The sequence below is a fragment of the Rhagoletis pomonella genome, unplaced genomic scaffold, assembly GCF_013731165.1.
Source record: "Rhagoletis pomonella isolate Grant_MI unplaced genomic scaffold, Rhpom_1.0 Rhpom_scaffold_00003, whole genome shotgun sequence".
NCBI classification, from domain to species: Eukaryota; Metazoa; Arthropoda; class Insecta; order Diptera; family Tephritidae; genus Rhagoletis; species Rhagoletis pomonella.
Genome location: NW_023458557.1, coordinates 73,649,349 through 73,668,709, shown reverse-complemented (window position 1 = coordinate 73,668,709; position 19,361 = coordinate 73,649,349). Strand labels below are relative to the sequence as shown.

The following is a 19,361-nucleotide window of genomic DNA, read 5'->3' as shown; positions in this document are numbered from 1 at the left end:
TGGGATGGCTTCTGGTGCATTTAAAAGTTGACTTAGTTTCAAACAAATACTTGCGGAGATGTGCCGTCCAAATGAACTTTTGTCGGAAAATTTTTTCAGGAATTGACTTCCGATTAAAGAAATGTTGGTCCGGTCAGTTTGGTCCACTTTCTATCGAAAGCGCAAGTCGGTAATTCGACCAAACGGGAGAACATCCCCCACTGTGTGATTCATATTTTTCGGTTTTCAAACATTTTCGTTCATTTTAAAAGTCAAGGACGAGTAGAACCTTGTAGGTCATTTAGAGATTGAAATAGGAACTTCCGAGAAACAGATTTCAAATAAAAGTCACGTACTTTTATGCGCAGAATCCAAATCTGTGGTGCACATTTTATTAAAAAAAAAAATATTTTCTATTACAACTAGATGTGTTAGTTTAGGTATGCTGGCGAGCCACTAAGTAGCTTCGCTGAGACCATTAAAGTCCATAGCGTCCTCCCTCTTGAGGGACAGGAGAAACTTCGTGATCTTCATGTAATACTCTCTGCACATAACTTGCAGCCTTGCGTTTTGATTCACGCTTTCTGCGCCTTCCGCTTGGAGGGAATGGTTTCCAACAGAGCACCCTCTTTGACCAGCCTGTCGGCCTCTTCGTTTCCTGCTACGCCGGTGTGCTCCGGAACCCAGTACAGATGTATGTCACTATTGGAATGTAGCAAATTCAGAGCTGCTCTACACTCCGCCACACTTCTAGAGGAAGTACTGTGGGATAGTAGCGCCTTTATTGCAGCCTGGCTGTCTATATAAGGATTCACCCGCTTTTTATCTGAAGTGCTGTTCAGTAGCTCTGCCACCCTCCTTATGGCCAATACCTGGCCGCCTGGAAAATGCCGAGCTCCGCGCCTACGACTGCTGCCCATACGCTTTTCTGTATAGGCATTCACCGACCCAGCACTCCTTATGCCTTCGCGCTGTCACGCCGATCATTGATGGCCTATATACACTTTCTATACTCTTAAAAAATGTTTTCTTCTCCCATGCTTATCACAAAACCAGCACCCCAAGGAACAGTATCAGCCTGACTATCGCCGTGAAGATCCAGTGAGAAAGAGAAGGCGACCAGAGCCAGGTGCAGCCCAGCATCTTTTTGCATGCACAGAATGCCGCGGAAACCTTCTTTGCCTTCTCTCCCACATTAAGGTGCCACGGCAGCTTACTATCGAGTATTATTTCGAGGTAATTAGTGGTTTGCTTAAGCTGGAGGGTCACATCATCCAGCTTAGGCTTGGCCCAGTACGGAACCTTGTATTTCCTGGTGAAGATTACCAGATCTGTTATTTCTGCGTTGATTCTAAGCCACACTTCGATTGCCCAAAGATGTATTACCCGTAGTGCTTGGCTCATAAATGAGCAGAGTGTGTGGACAGACACTTTCCACTTACTATGACAAAGATATCATCCGCATATGCAGTAAGTTCAGCAGGTCCTCCCTCCATTTTCTTCAGTATTTATCCTGTTGACCACCAGTGACCAAAGTAGCGGTGATAATACACCCCCTTGCGGCATACCCCTGTTAACTGGTTTGGTGGTCTCAGGTATACCCCACTGCGCCGAGGCATTTCTGCAGCTCGACATACTGCTTATCCAGTTCGAAATTACGGGATGAACCCCTATCGTCGTCATTCCGTCCAAGATGACTTGCGTTGGGACATTGTTGAATGCACCCGTTATGTCCAAGAAGGCACCCAACATGGATTCCCCATTCTCCAGGGCTGGAATGGAGAAAATAAATTTACTTACCGTATGGGCATATTCCGTAAGGAAATAAGAACACAATTTCTTCTTCGTTTCGTATATCTAATATTTTTCGATAGCTTTTTATTCATTTAATATCAAGTTTAATCGTAATATGATGCGTTTATTTTAATTTTTGGCATACTATTTAAAAGAAAAAAAAAAAAAAACAAATCGTCTTCGTTCTAATATCGCTGACAACTATCACAGAAAAATACTTCTCGTATATTAAATCAGCAATTCTACTATTAAACGCAAATTATAAACACCCTGTGCGATTTGAATTCATTTTTTCCAATTACTTTAATTTTTTAAGCTTTCACTACGAGTATTTAGCTAATACATATATGTATTTTTTTTACCGAACGCATACATACTAACATGCATGCATGTGTATAAGTATTTAGTAATAATAATGCTATTGTGATAGAAAATAATCGTTATTAATTATTTATCAGTAAAAAGCTTTGATTGCCGCCAAAGCGGGATGCTGAAAACGCTCACGCAATATGGACGAACCCTTCATCTGTGAATTACCGTTCATTGTGCCGTTAGTGTCGTGACTAATTGAACGACCGTAACCGATGAGCGAGTGCTTCTTGAAAGGAGTGCGTTGTGGCGATTGATTGACGCTCTCCGGGTAGGGATTCTTATTCTGATCGTAGAGAGCATTGTGACTGTAGCGATTAGCTTCGGACTTCAGCGAACCCCAGCGATTCTCTTCGTTGCGCATTTGTAGAATGCGTTCCTGCACGCTCAGATGAGAGCTATGCAGCGCATTCACCTGATTCATATTATTCGTAAGATGAGTTATTTGCTTGGCACGAAAACTGCCATTGAGTAAATTGCCATGTGATGAACGGACCACGGATTCGTTGATGGCTTCGCGTACAGGCGTGCGTGTGATAATCTCACGATAACTGGATGGACGTTGATTTGTGGACGGTGGTGTATCGAGGCCGCTATCATGGGCTGAGTGATCTAAGTCGGTTACAGGAATCTTTGATGAGCTCTTTGCGTTGTTGTAATTGTTATTGGTGGGCAGCATTGGTTGTACTACAGGGAGGGAAAAAGAGTTAGAGAGAGCGGGAAAGAGAGGGGTGAAATTTAAGTACATTCTTTAAAATTATTCGCTCGTCACTTACCCGAATGCCGCATGTCGGTTGGTGCTCTTGGCTTGCGATACAACCATTCACCATCCACCACATTGCCATTCTCCAAATCGTTGTTGTCATTGTTGACCTTATGGGCGGCACCGCTGCCGTTGTAGGCCTGTGGACGTCGCAGCTCAACTTTCTCATCATCATCGGCCTCCTCGTCGACCACTTGATTTGATGTGAAATCTTTGTTAATGAAAATGCGTCGTGGTGAATCGTAGGCTCCGCCAACAGCTGGACAATTGTTGAATGAGCTATTCTGCGAGGCGTAACCATTCGAATAACGGCTTTGATTAGCATTCTCACTTTGACGCGAATAGGGTATCTTTTGTGGTGTGGAATGATTGGTTGAATAGCCAGAGATGCGTTGATGATGATCGTTGTTAAGTGCGCTCAAGTCCGGCACAGAGTCGGAGAAGAGGAATGGATTGGTGCCATTGCCGCCAAAACCACAGCCAGTAGCAATTTTGTTGCGTCCACCCATGCCGCTACCATTTGTCATGAGCCAATCTTCCAGAGCGCTAGAATAGCTGCTGCCCAAACCGAAGTGTTGTGATTCGAGCGCCGCGTGTGAGACTGGTGCGGCGAGGGAGGCGCGCGAACGTGGACCTTGTGCGATCTTGAGAGCATGGCGGCGTTGCTTCGAGAAGAGAGTGCATTCCTGTGAGGCGAAGAGAGGGAGTGAAAAAATTTATAGACATTTATTTATTTATTTATTTATTTAGAAATTATATAACAATTTTCTTAGAGACTATTTACAAATTAACAAAGAACAATATACTAATAACTAGTTAAATGAATCCATTCAATACCAACTTAAACTTATCTTTCGGCAAAGAGAAATCAATGGCTATAGTATTTGGGAACATATTATACTCCTTCAGGGCCCTAGCTATAGGAGAATTAGATGCGTAAATTGTTCTAACTGGATCTAATACAAACGTGCCATGGTTCCGCAGGTTTCTATAGGGGATATTAAGATGAATAAGCTCGAGTAAATATGGCGAGTCAATCGCTCCAAGTATAATGTCAAAAAATAAATGTCAATGAGAGAATAGTTCTTCTGCTGTTTAAAGACTTCAAGTTAATTAAGAGACATCTCGAATTAGGTAAAGTTTCACGTTCGTACTTCTAACCAAAAGAAGGGAATAAGGGATATACCAGCATCGAAGTTTGATTCGTTTTTAAAGAACTCATCTACAGAACTCAGATAGATCAAAATCTCCCACAGAATCATGATCCGGTGAAACCAGATCAAGAACACCTCATCAACAGCGACAGGTTTTTTCTGTCCCCATTCATCATGAATGTTGGGAAATTTATTAGACTAATCTTGCCGAAACAAACCCCAAATTAATTCAGTGTTAGAAGTTCATTCTCAGAAGTTCTAGGCGCTATGCAGAGACTCAGCTTGGCTAATGCGAAAAAAAAACAAGATTGGTTAAATTTCCAGATCAACTGATCAAAGGAATTTGTCTTCCAGTTTACAATGATTTTTAATACTTTCAGGAAAGTAATCGAAATTTCTCGTAAGCTTCAATATTAAGTCAGAGACCACCGCGTCTGTCACATTTCACCGTATGCCCGAAGTTACGTTCAGCTGGATTCATGCAGAGCGATGGCTGGAAATTGACGAGCGCAACTGTAATTATAATTCAGCCGACAAATTCATATCGAATAAAAGGTAATTGTGTAGCTCATTCAACTGTGCAATTAAAAGATTTGAGACTTGATGCCGCTTGGCATCTATAATGTAGAATAGACTGAAGTGTACGTCGATGCGGAAGTACATAATTACTTACATTTCGTGCAAAGGGTGGCCCGTCTTGGGACAGCGGAGTGCTCCGGACAACTCCTACCTTAGCGCCAAATGATATGCTCAGTGTCACACCTGTTAACATTGCTCACAAGCTCCGGGTTTTCTTTCAACCCAGCGCATGGGCACTCGATAATTCTCAAAAGCTTCGACTTCCTTCTGTAAGAAATGGATTGGATTGTTACGTGGATGGCACCAAACGGACCCTTTGCTAATGGTACAATCGAAACTAGGCGGGGAATGCCTTAGCTCTCTCTCAACCCCCTCGGAATATTTCCAAATCAAGCTTATTTGTATCAAAGGATACAGTGAAATCACGGAAAATTGCAAGTCTGATGAACTGATGAGCTAGCTAGGCAAAGAACGCAGGAGGACATCACCTCGGACAGGGAGGGCATATGAGTTCCGTTCGAAACCTGCGGCCTGCTTCTGGGCAGATGGGCTCATAGTTGGATCAGCGAGCGCTGAGCGGAAACCCCCGGAAAGCAAAGTTCCACGTTCCTTCCCGCCGGTTGTTGGCCGCAGGCGGTCAAGGGAGCTCCTGCAGCTTGCTAAGCGTCAACTCTCGATTCTTACAGGTGTACTGACTGGACATTGTCCTTTAGGAAACCACGCGTTGCGACTTTTTATCGTCACGGATTCTTACTGCCGCAGCTGTTTGGAACACGAGGTGAAATCATCTCAGCACTTCATTCACAGCTGCCTGTTATTGGGTAGATTAAGGTTTAAGAACCTCGGTGCGCATTTCATCACCTCTCGCAAAGCTCTCCGGAGTAGACATCAGCTGCCAGCCGAACTTTGTTTTGAGCACCCAACGCTTCTCTTAGTTTAACACAGAGCACCTGTAGTTACCGTTCAGAAAATTTGTTAAATGTTAGTCGCCTCGTGGGGTCTGCCACAATAACCTAATCTTCTTGGTTCCCGCGGCCCACTGTTGCCAATAGCAACAAGAAAGCTGACAACTCGACAAGGAAAGCGCTGTTTTCGAAAACACCTTTTTATATAGAATATGTGTGCCGAGTGTCTTTAGTCTCATTCGACTGCCGCTTTTAAGCCGGGGTCCTCGCAGTTTCGGCAGAAACGATTGAAGGATAAGTCAATCCTTTCGGACTGCTTTGATTTTTTCGGCGTCTTCTTTGCTCATTCCTAAAAGAGTCCTGGAAGAATTCCTCAGAAGAACCCAGACATCAGTTTATTGTTTAAAGCCAAACACAAAAAAATGTGGCTCTTCTTACAATCTTCTCAGCGACTTTCAATATCGTGTCACAATCAAAAAATTATGGAGTCGACATATGGCGAAGCTACAGTATCTAGATAGCTAGGTCCGTCCCCAATAACTCGAGTTCAACTTTTAATAAGCATTGCTTTGAGATCCAATTGGAATGCGATTTTCGTAACATGCGCAATATTCTAACGCTTTGGTAAAGAAAATCGCTCTTACAAAAAACTGTGAAAATAAAATTCCAGACTTGCATATCAAACTGGCCGAAGGTGATGATCTGCCTGTTCTCACGAAAAGTTGAAGCCAATAAATTTATCACATAAACTAAAATAAAATTTGAACACAAAAGTACACAACCTAAAACTCTGTGACACTCACCTCCAACAACTCGAACCAGTCTTCCAAGCCGTTATCGCAGCGCAATAAAATGCGTCCCTCACGACCCAATAGCAAACCGATGGCGCTGTATGAACGCCTATTCAACCATTCCACCTTTTCCACATCGACCAGCTTCACCTGTAAATGAAGAGAAAAAGCAAAAAAAAAATGTTCATTAAAACTCAACGCATAAAATATGTTCAGTATTGAAGGGAAACAAAAATGCCCTCATGCAACCAACCAGCTAATTTATAAACTTGCAACGCGTTCATGTTGTAAGTTACAACGACCCAACCCACTGCGAACAATAATCATTGTGGGAGTTAAGTTATGACTGCTCTTCCATTCATCCATTCGGTCATATGTATTTACAGACATTTAATAGCTGCGTCGGCCATTACAAACGCGTTCATCTTCATTAAAGTATCCGCAACACGCCACCACTCATTCATTTCGCAAGTTCGCATTTCGTATTTCGCACTTTGGCGTTCGCTTTTTACAAGCTTTTATTGCCTTCTCCTCGAGCACACAGCGCACAACGTTCGCTAGGCACTCACTTATTTTGCTGTTCTTTCAACAACTGTTTGTTGCTTGCCATTTTTTTTTTTTTTTTTGCTGCCGAATGCATTTTTGCAATTTTGATTTATTGCTTTGCGCATGCGCAAGCCTAAGTTTTCCCAACTAACTGCACACTATGTTTACACGTACTTGCATACATATCTATGTACTACATGTACAGCAGCATGACTGGCAAAAGCATTGCCTCGTACCTGGCGTTTATTGCTTAGAGCGGCGCGGCCTCCTAATTGGAATTGCTGATGAAGTTACGCAGTTTGCAATGTTGTTGCGGCTGTTAATGATTGGGTAATATCTTGGGAAAAGTGCAGAAGAAAACAATGCAATGATTTAGAGACTTAGTTGATTGTTGGTCTTTGTTGGAGTTGGGGGAAAATCGCACGAATGCTTAAGACATATTTTTTTTTCTAATACATACATAGATATATCTATTTCCTGGAAAGACAGTTGTACTCGTAGTTTGGGAAAATTAGCAGACCTAAGCGTTAGAAATTATCATAGAGCAAACGGTCGTTGGTCACGCTGTTGTATTCATGCTTGGTTAGCGCGGAGCTAACCGTTTATTAGGCGAATCAAAATTATGGCATAAAATTTGTTAGAAATGCAGTTATTACTCGTAATGTAGACATTCGTGGGAGACTAGAGATATGTATGTTTATACATATGTACATAAATGTGTACTTCATCTGGTGCAAGAGACATTGTGTGTGGAGTACTACCGTAAAATACGCAAACATTTTCTATACAAATGAAGAAACTGCTTAAAAGTACGAGTACTTAGACCTCGCGCACACAGATAGCTATTATCTTATAGCGTTTTCCTTTCTCGAAATAATTATACATTTATTTTGCCCTGCGCCAAGGCTGTCTCGTTTTCGTGTGCATATTGCCCGCTATTTCCTTAAAATGTTGAACTCTGATAATGTTGCCATACAAGAAAATGAAATTTGTTTTCGAGAAAAGAAAACGTACTTAACTGCTCAGCAAGCTGGTAGGCGCTGCTGAACAAACGCAGCATACCCTGAAAAGTAAGCTAATCAATTATATTGTTGCTGTTGAGCTCACCTATTTTCATGCTCTATTTTTGTTCTTTCAGCGCTTTTCAGCTCTCAGACTGGCTTTGGTCTCACTTCCGTTATGGGCCCTCTGTGCGCACAAGACCATAAAGTTGTTTCCTTATAAGCTTAGAATCCAGCTCTCAAGAAAAATCACAAGAAATATTTTTCATTATTTCTGTTGCCTAAAAAGGCGCTTTGCTTTTGCTGTAAATTTTCTTGAAAATAAATAAACGAGCATTTTTTTCTTGAGAGCTGCAAACTGATTTACGAAATTGTGATAGAAGAAAATTCTTGCGCTTCATTCTATATGTATGAATTTTACGTTTTTCTTGAGAGCTGAAAACAGCCCTATAACATTTAAAATTTTTCGTCTGAATTTCTTTTTCTTTTTGGGTGAACCCTGAAATCGCTTTCAACTAGTTTTTATTATTTATCATTTATTAATAGGAACAGTGCAGTGCAGTGTTTTGAACTCGGAACTCGCTGGTGGTACTAGAGGAAGAGGGAGGCCCTCACTGCGATGGAAAGACCAAGTGGAGAAGGATTTGGCTTCACTTGGCATTTCCAATTGGCGTCAGTTGGCACAGAAGAGGAGCGACAGGCGTGCTTTGTTGAACTCGGCCAAAATCGCTTAGGCGGTTACAGAACTTAAGAAGGCGAAGAAGGAACCAAATAAAAATTAAAAAATCGGGCCTTAGAGGTTTCTTTTAAATTTTGTTATAGTCTATGATTCGACAAGGGCACGACCTTTACCCATGTGTTTAATGAATGAAATCTATTTTGTATGAGATTTAACCTGTTAATAAATATTTTGCGAGGATTTTTTCAATTAAATATTCCAAAATTCGCTTTAAGATTTTTGATTTTTTTTTGATAGAAGAAAATTTCTTTTCCTTTTATTGTACGTCATTTTATACATACACTGCTGGCAAAAAGTATTGACAGTACATTTTTCACAATATACGCAACAATTTTTTTTCTAATATTTTTCCGTCAACTTTTCATGAAAATATGGTTCATTCTACAACAAGAAACATAAAAATATAATTCCTAAAACTTTTGCAAAACTCCCGAAAATTCAGCAAATTTTCATGCAAATTTTCAACATTTTAAACACGAGTTTGTATGCCGATTTGTAGCACAATCAATTGTATTATAATAAAGTACAAACAAGCTACTTAAGCAAGGAATAACTGTTGATTTATGGCAATTTTTTTGCCTAGTCTCTTCCATACAAAAAAAAATTTCGAAAATACTTTATATGGGAAAAATGGAAAGCACCTTCAACAAATAAATTCTCAAAAATTAGTACGATTAGTACTCCGAGCTGGCAGGTTTTTCTAATAGAATTTAATGGGCTGCAAAACTGGGTACTCCAAAAAATTCTAGAAAATCTGATTAAAAAGTTGAAAGTATGCATACAAAATTTGCTGACTTTTCGGGAGTTTTACACACATTTTATGAATTACATTTTTATGTTTTTGTTGTATAATGAGCCATATTTTTATAAAAAATTGGCAGAAAAATATTAGAAAAAAATTTATGCATAAATATATTGTGAAAATGTTTCTGTGCCAATACTTTTTGCCGGTAGTGTACATACATATGTACATATCAGCGAAGCCACCTCGTGTGAAATTCCCCGATTTGCTGTGTAAAATTTCAGGATATTAGCATAAGTGGTTCCAGAGATAACCGATACGAGAATTTCAGTTTATATGGGAAGTGCCACGTCCACTTTTCCCGTACCTACCATTTTTCACAGTAAGTAGGATATTTACAATCTATGTATATGTGCTAAGCTTAAGTTCCCCAGCGTAATTGATTTTAGAGATATAGTGGTTTTCACATTTTAGTCTATATGTCAGATACCACGCCCCCAATATATCGGGATTAACATTTCTGGAAGTTATATCCTCTAAACCGGTGTATGTTTCATTGAAATCGAGCGAACGGTGCCTTCAAAAAAGGGATTGCAAAATTTTCTTGTGACGTATTTATATATAGATGAGTTGGCTACCCTGGTACATACATATGTATGATTTTTTCGTTCGGAGGATAAGCTCGGCCAAACACTAATATATGTGTAAGGGCCAATCTATTATTATTATTATAACAGTGGAAGCCCCGTTATTGTAGGTAGCTGAGGTAGAGGTTCCCCCAGATTATTCAGTTGGGATAGAGTTATTGGGCTGGTACAGCTAAGAAGACATTGATCTGGCATCTGGCATATCTTTAATGATGTGGAGCCTGAAGGGCAGGCTTGAAAAGTACATTAAATTAAATGCCGCATTGACGGTGGCCAGGAGAAATGGAGTGGAGGAAACCATCTAAGAGGAATACACTCCATGTTATCTAGAAGATTACTGACTGTGAGGTAGGAATATGCTCTTTGTACTATGGCAGAGGTACCTCTTACCACTATTGAGGTGTTTGGTCGTGGACTGCTTATTAACGGAAATGCAAGACTGACTTGGAAAACTCTCGTTGAGTTGAAGACATACGAGCGCTAAATATTTTCGGAAAATTTGACGGAGGCACGGGTAGAGTCACCTTCAAAACAATTAACTCTTTCTTTAATGGGCAGCAAAGGAGTGTGTCTATAGGAACACAAATACAATACAAGCGCTATGACTACAATGCACAGGAGTATCTATTAAGGTATTGTTGGATTTACCACCTCTGGATTTAGCGATCGGAGAGGAGGCAATGAGGACGATATGAGCACTGAAGGTGTTTGAATTGAGGCGCGACGATCAGATTTCTGGGCACAGAGAGTTATTCAAAATTAAAAAGTGATAAATGCAGCCCTTTAGATTTCCCCCTGGGGAGCAATGGAGCGATAAGTAAAAACTTTTCATACCGACGGCTTTAATACTGAAAATGGAACAGGAGCTGAATACCATTTCGAGGGAAGTAAGTTGAAACTTAACTCCGTTACAAAATGGAGCAGACTTGAACTCTTGTAATTACTGAGATACTGTGTATGTTCAGGGCAATGAACTGTCTGACCTACGGGTCTTTGGAGTATCCAATGGGACCAGAGCCAATTCTAGGTCGACGTATATTGGAAATTGACAGCTGTTAAAGCAATATTGACACCTGCAAAACAATCGAGTGTTTTCTAAAAAGACCTAACAGGGTGGTAGCGGAATTCTTTCTCAGACAAATTGAAAGGAAGCTACGAGCTTTCATTGAACTTAATCAGCGACATGGTCATCATAGATACCCTCAACGATCCACTGTATACGTACTCTTTGGAAGGTGAGGATAGTACGGAGCATTTTATTTGCAGATTTACTGCCTTTGCTAAACTAAAACAGTATATGTACATATATTAAGAAAAGATAAGCTTCCTTTTCTGTGTGAAATTAAAGTTTGCAGTACAGTAATGATTTCCCAAACCAATATTTTGTTTCTCTTCTTGTAATCCCTTGGTCTCAAGGTCTCTTAGGCAAAATTGTGCCTAAATATAGCCTTACTACATATTTTTTTTATTAATATACCGAAAGGCCTCCATGACCAACGGATAGTGTAGAGAGCAAGCTAAGTGATCTCGAAGCAGCCCGAAACAGTTTATGTGGTATGCGTCAAGGAAGTTAGGACTATTTTGGGTCGCCAAAAATATATTATGTAATTTTATAAGTTCTGAAAAGTGATATTTATACGAAAAGTGATAGAGTATGTAGCATAATTCCAGCCACTAGGTGTTATAAAACGCTCAAACAGTTTGTACTAACCAGTTTCCAACGTTAACTTTCAAATAAAGTTGATTGAATTCACAGCTCGCTTTTTGTGCTCAATCGTATGTAGCTGGAAATAATATGCAATCATTTTCCACAAAATCTATTTATGTACTAAAATTTTTTTATAAAAAAAAATCATATTCACAGTGACAGGGCGTTATGAGTCTCAAACTATCGTGAGTTTCCGGTTCTCCTATTTCCCACCAGCATAAGTACGTATATATCTATGTATGTATGTATCATTATTCACAAACTATGACATCGCCTCATTTGTGTACTTGACTAATTGCTGATTTCCCTTGTGGCCGCATTAACTAAGTAGAACCACCAATAATCAATGACAACAAAAACCTTTAACCACTGCAGCAACCCACATGACAGTCAGGCTGTCAATCAGCGATTTTATTGAATGACTGATAGTTGCATTGGCGGAAAACTGCAATTATTTTTTTCTTACTATTTTTCGGTCTGCAAAGCACTCCAACATTTTGATGGAAAATTATTTAGTTGAAGTGTGAGTAGCTATGGGATTTATCATTAAGCGCAATTTGTGCACGATTTTGGATGATGGAAAGCGTTTGCATTTAGAATGTATGGTAAAATTAATGAGGTGGCAAAATAGGTGGAACTGTAGCCCTGTCACCCTTACCACCCCATATGCATAGTAATCGTAGGCATAATGAAATGAACTCTAATTTCATAAACATAGTTTTTGATGGGTCACACTGTCTACGACTACTATTTGCATCGGCTTGGGCACGACTACTCACCGGTACTTATACCCAGTCTGCAAAGTCGGCATAGATGCTGCACGCGAATTTTTTACGTGCTCGTAGATAAATATACGAAATATGAAATACTTTGTGATTTTTTGGGAATTTTCGTTTTATTTTTCGGTACAATAGCATAAAGTTGGATATTTTTTCTGGACTTATGCTCTAAGGATTTTTCGTTATTATTCGTGTTTATTATTATTCTGCGAAACTTTTCATAGTTTTGGTATTATTTGGTATTTGGTAATAGTGGTAATGCAGATGAATTTGTCTTCGCATTCGTAAGCATTCACATTTGTGTACGTTTAAGTCTACGTTTCCTCATTCGTCTTCGGGTCCATCTCGCGCTCGTACTTGTCTTCGTGTTAATATTCGTATTTTTCATTGTATTCGTCTTCATGTTCACCTTCGCGTTCGTGTTCGTCCTCTTCTACTGGTTCGTCTTCGTCTTCGTATTCGTATTCCTTTTTGTATTGGTCTCCGCATTCGTTTTCGTCGTCGTCACCTTCTTTGTTTACTTCCTTGTTTTCGGGTTTGGCCTCGTCTCCGTACTCATCTTCGTTTTCGTGGTCAAATTCGTGTTCGTTTTCGGGTTGGTCATAGTGTCCGCGCTTTTTTCCGTATTTGTGTTCATATACATATCGACAGTCCTATGCAATAGTGGTCACAGCAACCCACAGTACGGCATACCCCGTGGCGAGCCGAGCATGTGAGTGGTGGCGATCTTCGAATTGAATGAAATGAGGCGTCTGGCGAGCCCTGCGTATGAATTTAATTTAAATTGTTTAAAATCAAATATGAAAGTCTTTTTTATCTCATCTTACTGATTGATGTCTTAATCCAACTAATTACTTAGCAATCAAAACTTTTATGAGGCTTTCTCATATATCGCTCTGGGATTTAAAACGTCATAAGTAAAGTTTATATAGCACTAATTTGCATAAAAGTAAGGAAAAGATCTTTAAATGAGAAATACACACACACACACGCATATGCATGCAACTTATATACGCCGCTTTTCCATGGCCTAATGACTTGTGCGGCTTTTCAGAGAACTTTGACCACCTCGGCGTATCTAACTAAAACTAAAAGCTAAACTTGGCCCCATCATACAGAAGTTTGTAGCCAATCAGAGCACACGCATGCAATAGCACAAGTATCCAGTCAAATCTACGCATCACGCATGGTGTGGTGATGCATACTGTGTATGCATAATAAAAAAATATGTTTCTGTACAATATATGCAGCTTTGTATGTAAAAAAAAATGTACATAAATACATAAAAGTTCAGGCTTAAAGTCATTATCACGCAAATTACTTTAGTTCGAAATCAAATGACCTCTACGGAAAAAAGTTGAGTTAACGCCTGCCTTTGAGGCGCTTTTTAGTAAATGTACATACATATGTATGTACGTATCTGTATGAGTGCATAACTGTGGATTCAGTTAATGTACATATCGTCGTTTAAAGTACAAAACCGCCTATCAACAAAATGCAAAACCGCGTATGTGAGATTGCATTAATTATTTTCTGGAGAGTAAAAACACTCCCATATTTCAAAATGTTTATCTTTTCCATAAAGCAATCGCATTTCTGGCTAGCATATTTCAGGACGAATGGATAAGGATTGAGCCAAGAGCTTGTGTGAGCAAATCCAATTTTTGGCAGCCAATGTCAGTTAAGCGGTTTTGCAGAATGACGATACGCGGTTTTGTACTTTAAACGACGATATGTATGTTGATACTTACATATATGCTTGCGCTTCGTAAGCTCTTTGGAAAGTTTTCGTAATTTAGCCGCAATTATGGTAAATATTTTTTGAAACTTACGCGCCTTCCTCACTCGTGCTTATGAAGTTTTGTATGATCTATATGTAGATAATTACTGAGAATCATTAGCAAAATTTCTGAGCTAATACTTAACATCATAATATGTATTAGAATATGCACTACATACATAAATACATATTTATATTGCGGCACACATAAAATTTTTTCCCTGTTCCAATGTTAGTCTTTTATTTAGATCGGAGATGGGGCATACATTTGGAATTTTTGTCAGCGGGGAGGCCCTTAAGGGCACCTGTAAGCTTAAAAAAAAAATAGTTGGTGGTATGACACAGTGCGAAGTGAAGCGGAAATCGTTGGCAGCAGAGATTTACACTTGAAGGCACTAACACTCTAGCCCTCGGTCACTTGGGTGTACCAGGTTATGCGGCGTCTAGGCAGCTGCAGGTGGGCAAAACTCATGTTTCCCTCAATCTTAGAAGGTCCTGTAGGCTACTTGTGGGGCTATTGACTAGTCATAAACACCTGACTGTGATAGGTAAATATGACAACAACGCTTTTTGTGTTTCTGCCCCGCCTTTCCCAATATTAGGTATCGGACTTTTGGCAGCAACGTGACGAGGTTAAAATTACTACGTATAAATTGCTTCGAGGACAATATGTATATATGATTTAACGATTTATAAATTGCTCGCTTACTTAATTGTGACAAATCGTCATCAAGCATTGTCATGAAATGTAGATGTACCCTAAATGAGCTGGCCAGGAGAAGGTCTACGGCACCCATGTGCAGGACAGCGAGGCATATTTGGCCTAGGATGGATAAGTTTAGATCTATACCTCTAGTCCGCTTGGAGCGACCACCGCTCCGTCATGTAAGAGGAGTTTTCACCGGGCATTGCCTGATCGTAACCCACGCTAGTCGGATTAATTCGTAGCTGCCGTGATGAAGAGGAAATCGAAAGCGTAGAGCATTACCTGTGCCACTGTCCGTTGAATGTTTGGCTGAAATGTATTCAGCTAGTAAATATCTACGATTTCGTGCGCTTCATTAGCGCTACAAATTGGGTTTACCTCTAAGCTTTGAGAACGGACGTAAGGAGTCTCAAATACCTGCTTCTTCTCTGCTGGATGGGGACAGCCAAGATAACCCTACCTATGTCTCGTATGAATTGCACTTCCTAAAACAATTGTATGGTATTTCCTCTTCGGTACATTTAGTAATATTACTCGCTTGAGATTTAACCCTTTAAATGCTGTTGATAACTTACTTATTCGCTACTTCTTTAATAGAAAGAGCCAAGCCCCCAATATGATTGGAGTTCGAGGGTTAAAAAACTCTGTAGGAAAAAATCGCGGCAAAAAAAGTTGGAGCTAAATAGCCTAAGCGTTTGACGGTAGCGCATGAATACCACCGTTTGAACACATTTTTGGCGGAGTTCTTAAATTTATTATTTTTCGACGCTATAACCGGAGTTAAAAAAAATGCCTTAAAATTATTCCGCTGTGGTATTCGCCTTGCCAGCGCGGTATGCTGAAGCCGCCAACGTCCTTACTAAATTTAATAAATGCCCAAATCATTTGTCAAAGCATAAGTACATAAGTATTATTGGCAATAAAAAAGACGCAACATGCGAAAAACAACAGCCAGCCAACAGAATTAATGATAATAACCAGCGTGCTAACAAAATAACTGCCACAATGTCTGCTGCTGTATTTTAAGCAGAAATAATTAAGCTTTCCCTCAAGCGTTCGATCAGGCAGTTGACCGGAGTGATTAATTCTGGTTGCCACGCGTTTTTTGTGTGTGTTTTTGTACTGCTTGGCTAATGTTAAAATGCATGATTGGTGGTTAGAAAATTTGTTTGTTCGCCTTTAAATATTTGCATTTGTTATGAAATACTACGTGGCTATTAAAATAATTTGCATGTACCGTACTTCATAATTTTCTGTGTGAAATATTTTGTTCGCAAAGAGCAGTTAATGAACAAAGCCAGTGTAATTTATTGTTCTGGCTCAGATGTGATACCCAAAATTGCTATTAGGTAGCGATGGGCGTAAATGAATTGAACTTTGCCTATTGAAGATTTTTTTCATTTCAGTTTTAAGTTCAATCTTCAATGGCTACGCCCATTTTCCAAAAATTTATAATATCCTTATTTTTCGTCTAAAAATTATTGTAAACATCAATTTTGAGTGAATAATCTTCAGTAGTTACTAAAATATCGCAGTTTCGATTTTGCCCATTTTTAACACCATCCGTCCTACGCCGAAAAGAAGTACACGTACCAAGTTTCGTTAAGATATCTAAATTTTTACTCGAATTATCGTGTTCACAGACGGCCGCACGGACAGACAGTCACCGCTTCATCGATTTCTTTTTGTCATTTTGATCATTTATGTATACATTTGTCTATATCTATCTGGATTCGTTTTAAAATATTAGCCGTATTTGGACTATAAAAACCCTGTAAGCGCCATTTTTTCAATTTCTCAGACTTGTTTGTTCCCTTTAGATCGTTCGTTTGAAAATTGTGGGAAATCAGATGCCAATTAATAAAAAGTCAGTTTTTTTTAAAGTCATCCTCTTGTTTCGCCATAATTAATTTTTGGAATGAAATTGGTAAAGTTTACCATAGTAAGTAGGTGCAAGGATTTTTTCAGTTAACCTCAATATCGAAGGATAAGTACGCTTGCCAAATGAAGAGCGTGTCTTCAAAGCAGAATGTTTTATTATTCACGACGCTTTTAAAATCAACCTAATTCAAAATCGAATCAGGTCTAACTCTGTTATATATTCGCATAGCCAAGCAAATTGACTCTAGCTTCTGATATTATTTATTATATTAAATCTTGTAAAACAGAGCCAAGAGTATTCTAGTTGGTGCAGGACTTTTCGTGCACACATAAATATTTTGATGATCTAAAGGAGTTGAGTTCAATCGGTGGATTTGCCTAGCTGTTTAAATTCAACTGGTTGGATTTAGTAAAAGTGGAGCAACTTGCATGCTTTGTTGGAATCGGCCCAATTCACTTAGGCGATTACTGCGTTTAGCTTTCTAAGAGAAGAAGAAGGAATAATTCCTCTCATTTATGAAATTTTTTGTTTGTTCTTTTTTGCGTGTTTTGCAACGCTAATCAATAAATTAAACTTGCAATTCTTTCCGCTATAAATCCTTCTGATGAAATATGTATAGCTGTGCTTGTTTTTATTTTTCACGTGTTCCATATATAATTTTAATTAAACATTTTTATATTTAATGAACCATATTAAGAGGCCCCGTAAAAAGCCCTATCAATAAATTGCAATTTCTTGAAAATTTATATGCATACATATCTGTGGACTTTTCACAAAACAACCTCTCAAGCATTCTGTAATTTGGAATTTAGAAAAAATTATAAGGAACTTCCATTTAAAAATTTGACATTTTTATTTAACTTTCAGTAAGATATCATCTTGAACTATTCCTATTAATGACTAAACATAAAAATATCATTCGACAACTCAATGAATTACAGGTTTGAAGAAAAAAATTACCTCACCCGAGAGAAGTTGTTTTGTCAAAAGTCCACTGATATGCATATAGATACATACATATGTACATATATCGTTACAGTGAGGTAATAAAATTTTTGAATAATACATATCTTACCAGAACTAAGTACCTCGTCAGTGTTCTGCAGCTTTTCGTTCGAGCAGATTTAGTCGGAGAAAAACAGAAAACAATTTAGGGATGCCAGTTAAATTTTCTTTGGCACTTTTCCTATTTTCCACAACGGCCATTTATTTGGCACAAACAGGTGAATTTTGTATTGAAAAGTGTATTGAGAACATTAAAGAAAAATCATTTGATGGTGAAAAAACACAGACAGGTCGACTGATTTCGTGTGTAAAAAAGTGTTTATGTTGTCGAGTTGAACAACGAAAATTCTTTGAACTTTTTGCTGCTACTGTGCCTCAAAAAAAAGTATTCACATCGATGATCAAACATTGAAAGCTTATAACTAAATTGTTTCCGAAATTGAGTTCTATACATCAAAAGATTGCAAATCGTATTGGCAATTATTTATGTAAGTATATAACTCAATTTGGGAACAATTGTCGAAAGTTACAAGTCAATTCTTATAGGTTATGATTTTTTAAATTAAATCTGAACGCTGAATTTTAAAGTCTCCTTAGACGCATATTGTTTTCTGGGTTTTGAGACTAATAAACTTCCAATCATTTCAACAGCTAATTTAAACTTAATTATAGGATTATTTTGTAGAACTAGAATTTTAGCTGGTTTTTAGGTTTTTTTATTTTTTCTTTAAGAAAAAATATTAATAAGTTATAACTTAATTTTTGGGCTATACTCTAGAGGAATTTAAATTTAGCAATGGCGATGCAGATTATACTGTCGTAAAGGAAAAGGTAAGTACAACTTTTATTTTAATTTATATTTGCACGAAATAGAGAATAAAAGTACATATGTACATATGTACTTTTTGTACTTATATATATGTTTACTATTAATATAAAGGCTGGAGAGTAAAAGTTGAGCAGACATTTAATTTAGTTATCCAAAAACGAGGCATATATTTTTTGTAACTTTAAAGCTCTACAAATTTTTGGTAGTTTAAAAACAGGAATTGAATTTTTCCAATTTTTAAAACTGGTAAAAATTTTTAGTCATTTAGAAATTGGTAGTTTTTTTGGAAATTCTAAAATTAATAATATATTTTGATACCTTAAAATATAGACATACTTTGTTGGTAACCTAAAATCTAGACATAATTTTTTGGTTAGGTAATTTAAAATTGTACAAAAGCATTTGAGCATTCCAACGAGAAACCATTTTGAAATTGCGCATAATTTTTTGAGCATTTGAAAACGAGACATTGGGCCTTATGAATAAAAAATAAACAATTGATTTTTCTTAAAATGTCAGACCTTTTATTACATTTGTTCAAATAAATTTTTTTGATACTTTAATAATTGCTTAGATTTTATGCATATTTAAGTTCTGATACTTAAAAAATTGGACATGTTGCGGCAGAATACTTCCTTTGCGGTGCGGGTTGCTTTCTTGTTA

At 38.3% G+C, this 19,361-nt stretch overlaps 1 protein-coding gene across 1 annotated transcript; it reads right to left on the bottom strand.

Moving 5' to 3' along the window:
- Positions 1-1,825: 1,825 nt before the first annotated feature.
- LOC118736363 lies at positions 1,826-15,013 on the bottom strand. Its single transcript, XM_036466458.1, has 6 exons — positions 14,986-15,013; positions 13,190-13,258; positions 12,906-13,055; positions 6,347-6,573; positions 2,919-3,591; positions 1,826-2,829 (listed from the first exon to the last, which is right to left on the bottom strand). The coding sequence occupies exons 1-6, from the start codon at positions 15,011-15,013 to the stop codon at positions 2,228-2,230; spliced, it is 1,749 nt and encodes a 582-aa protein (XP_036322351.1). The 3' UTR covers positions 1,826-2,227.
- Between the last annotated feature and the right edge of the window lie 4,348 nt (positions 15,014-19,361).

Bases quoted from the DNA above. Each gene is read 5' to 3' on its own strand.
- LOC118736363 (XM_036466458.1), bottom strand. From the start codon at position 15,013: ATGCTTGATGACGATTTGTCACAATTAA. The intron at 13,259-14,985 runs GTAAGCGAGCAA...ATTCATACGCAG, and splicing joins TGACGATTTGTCACAATTAA to GGCTCGCCAGACGCCTCATT. The intron at 2,830-2,918 runs GTAAGTGACGAG...CCCTCCCTGTAG, and splicing joins AACCGACATGCGGCATTCGG to TACAACCAATGCTGCCCACC.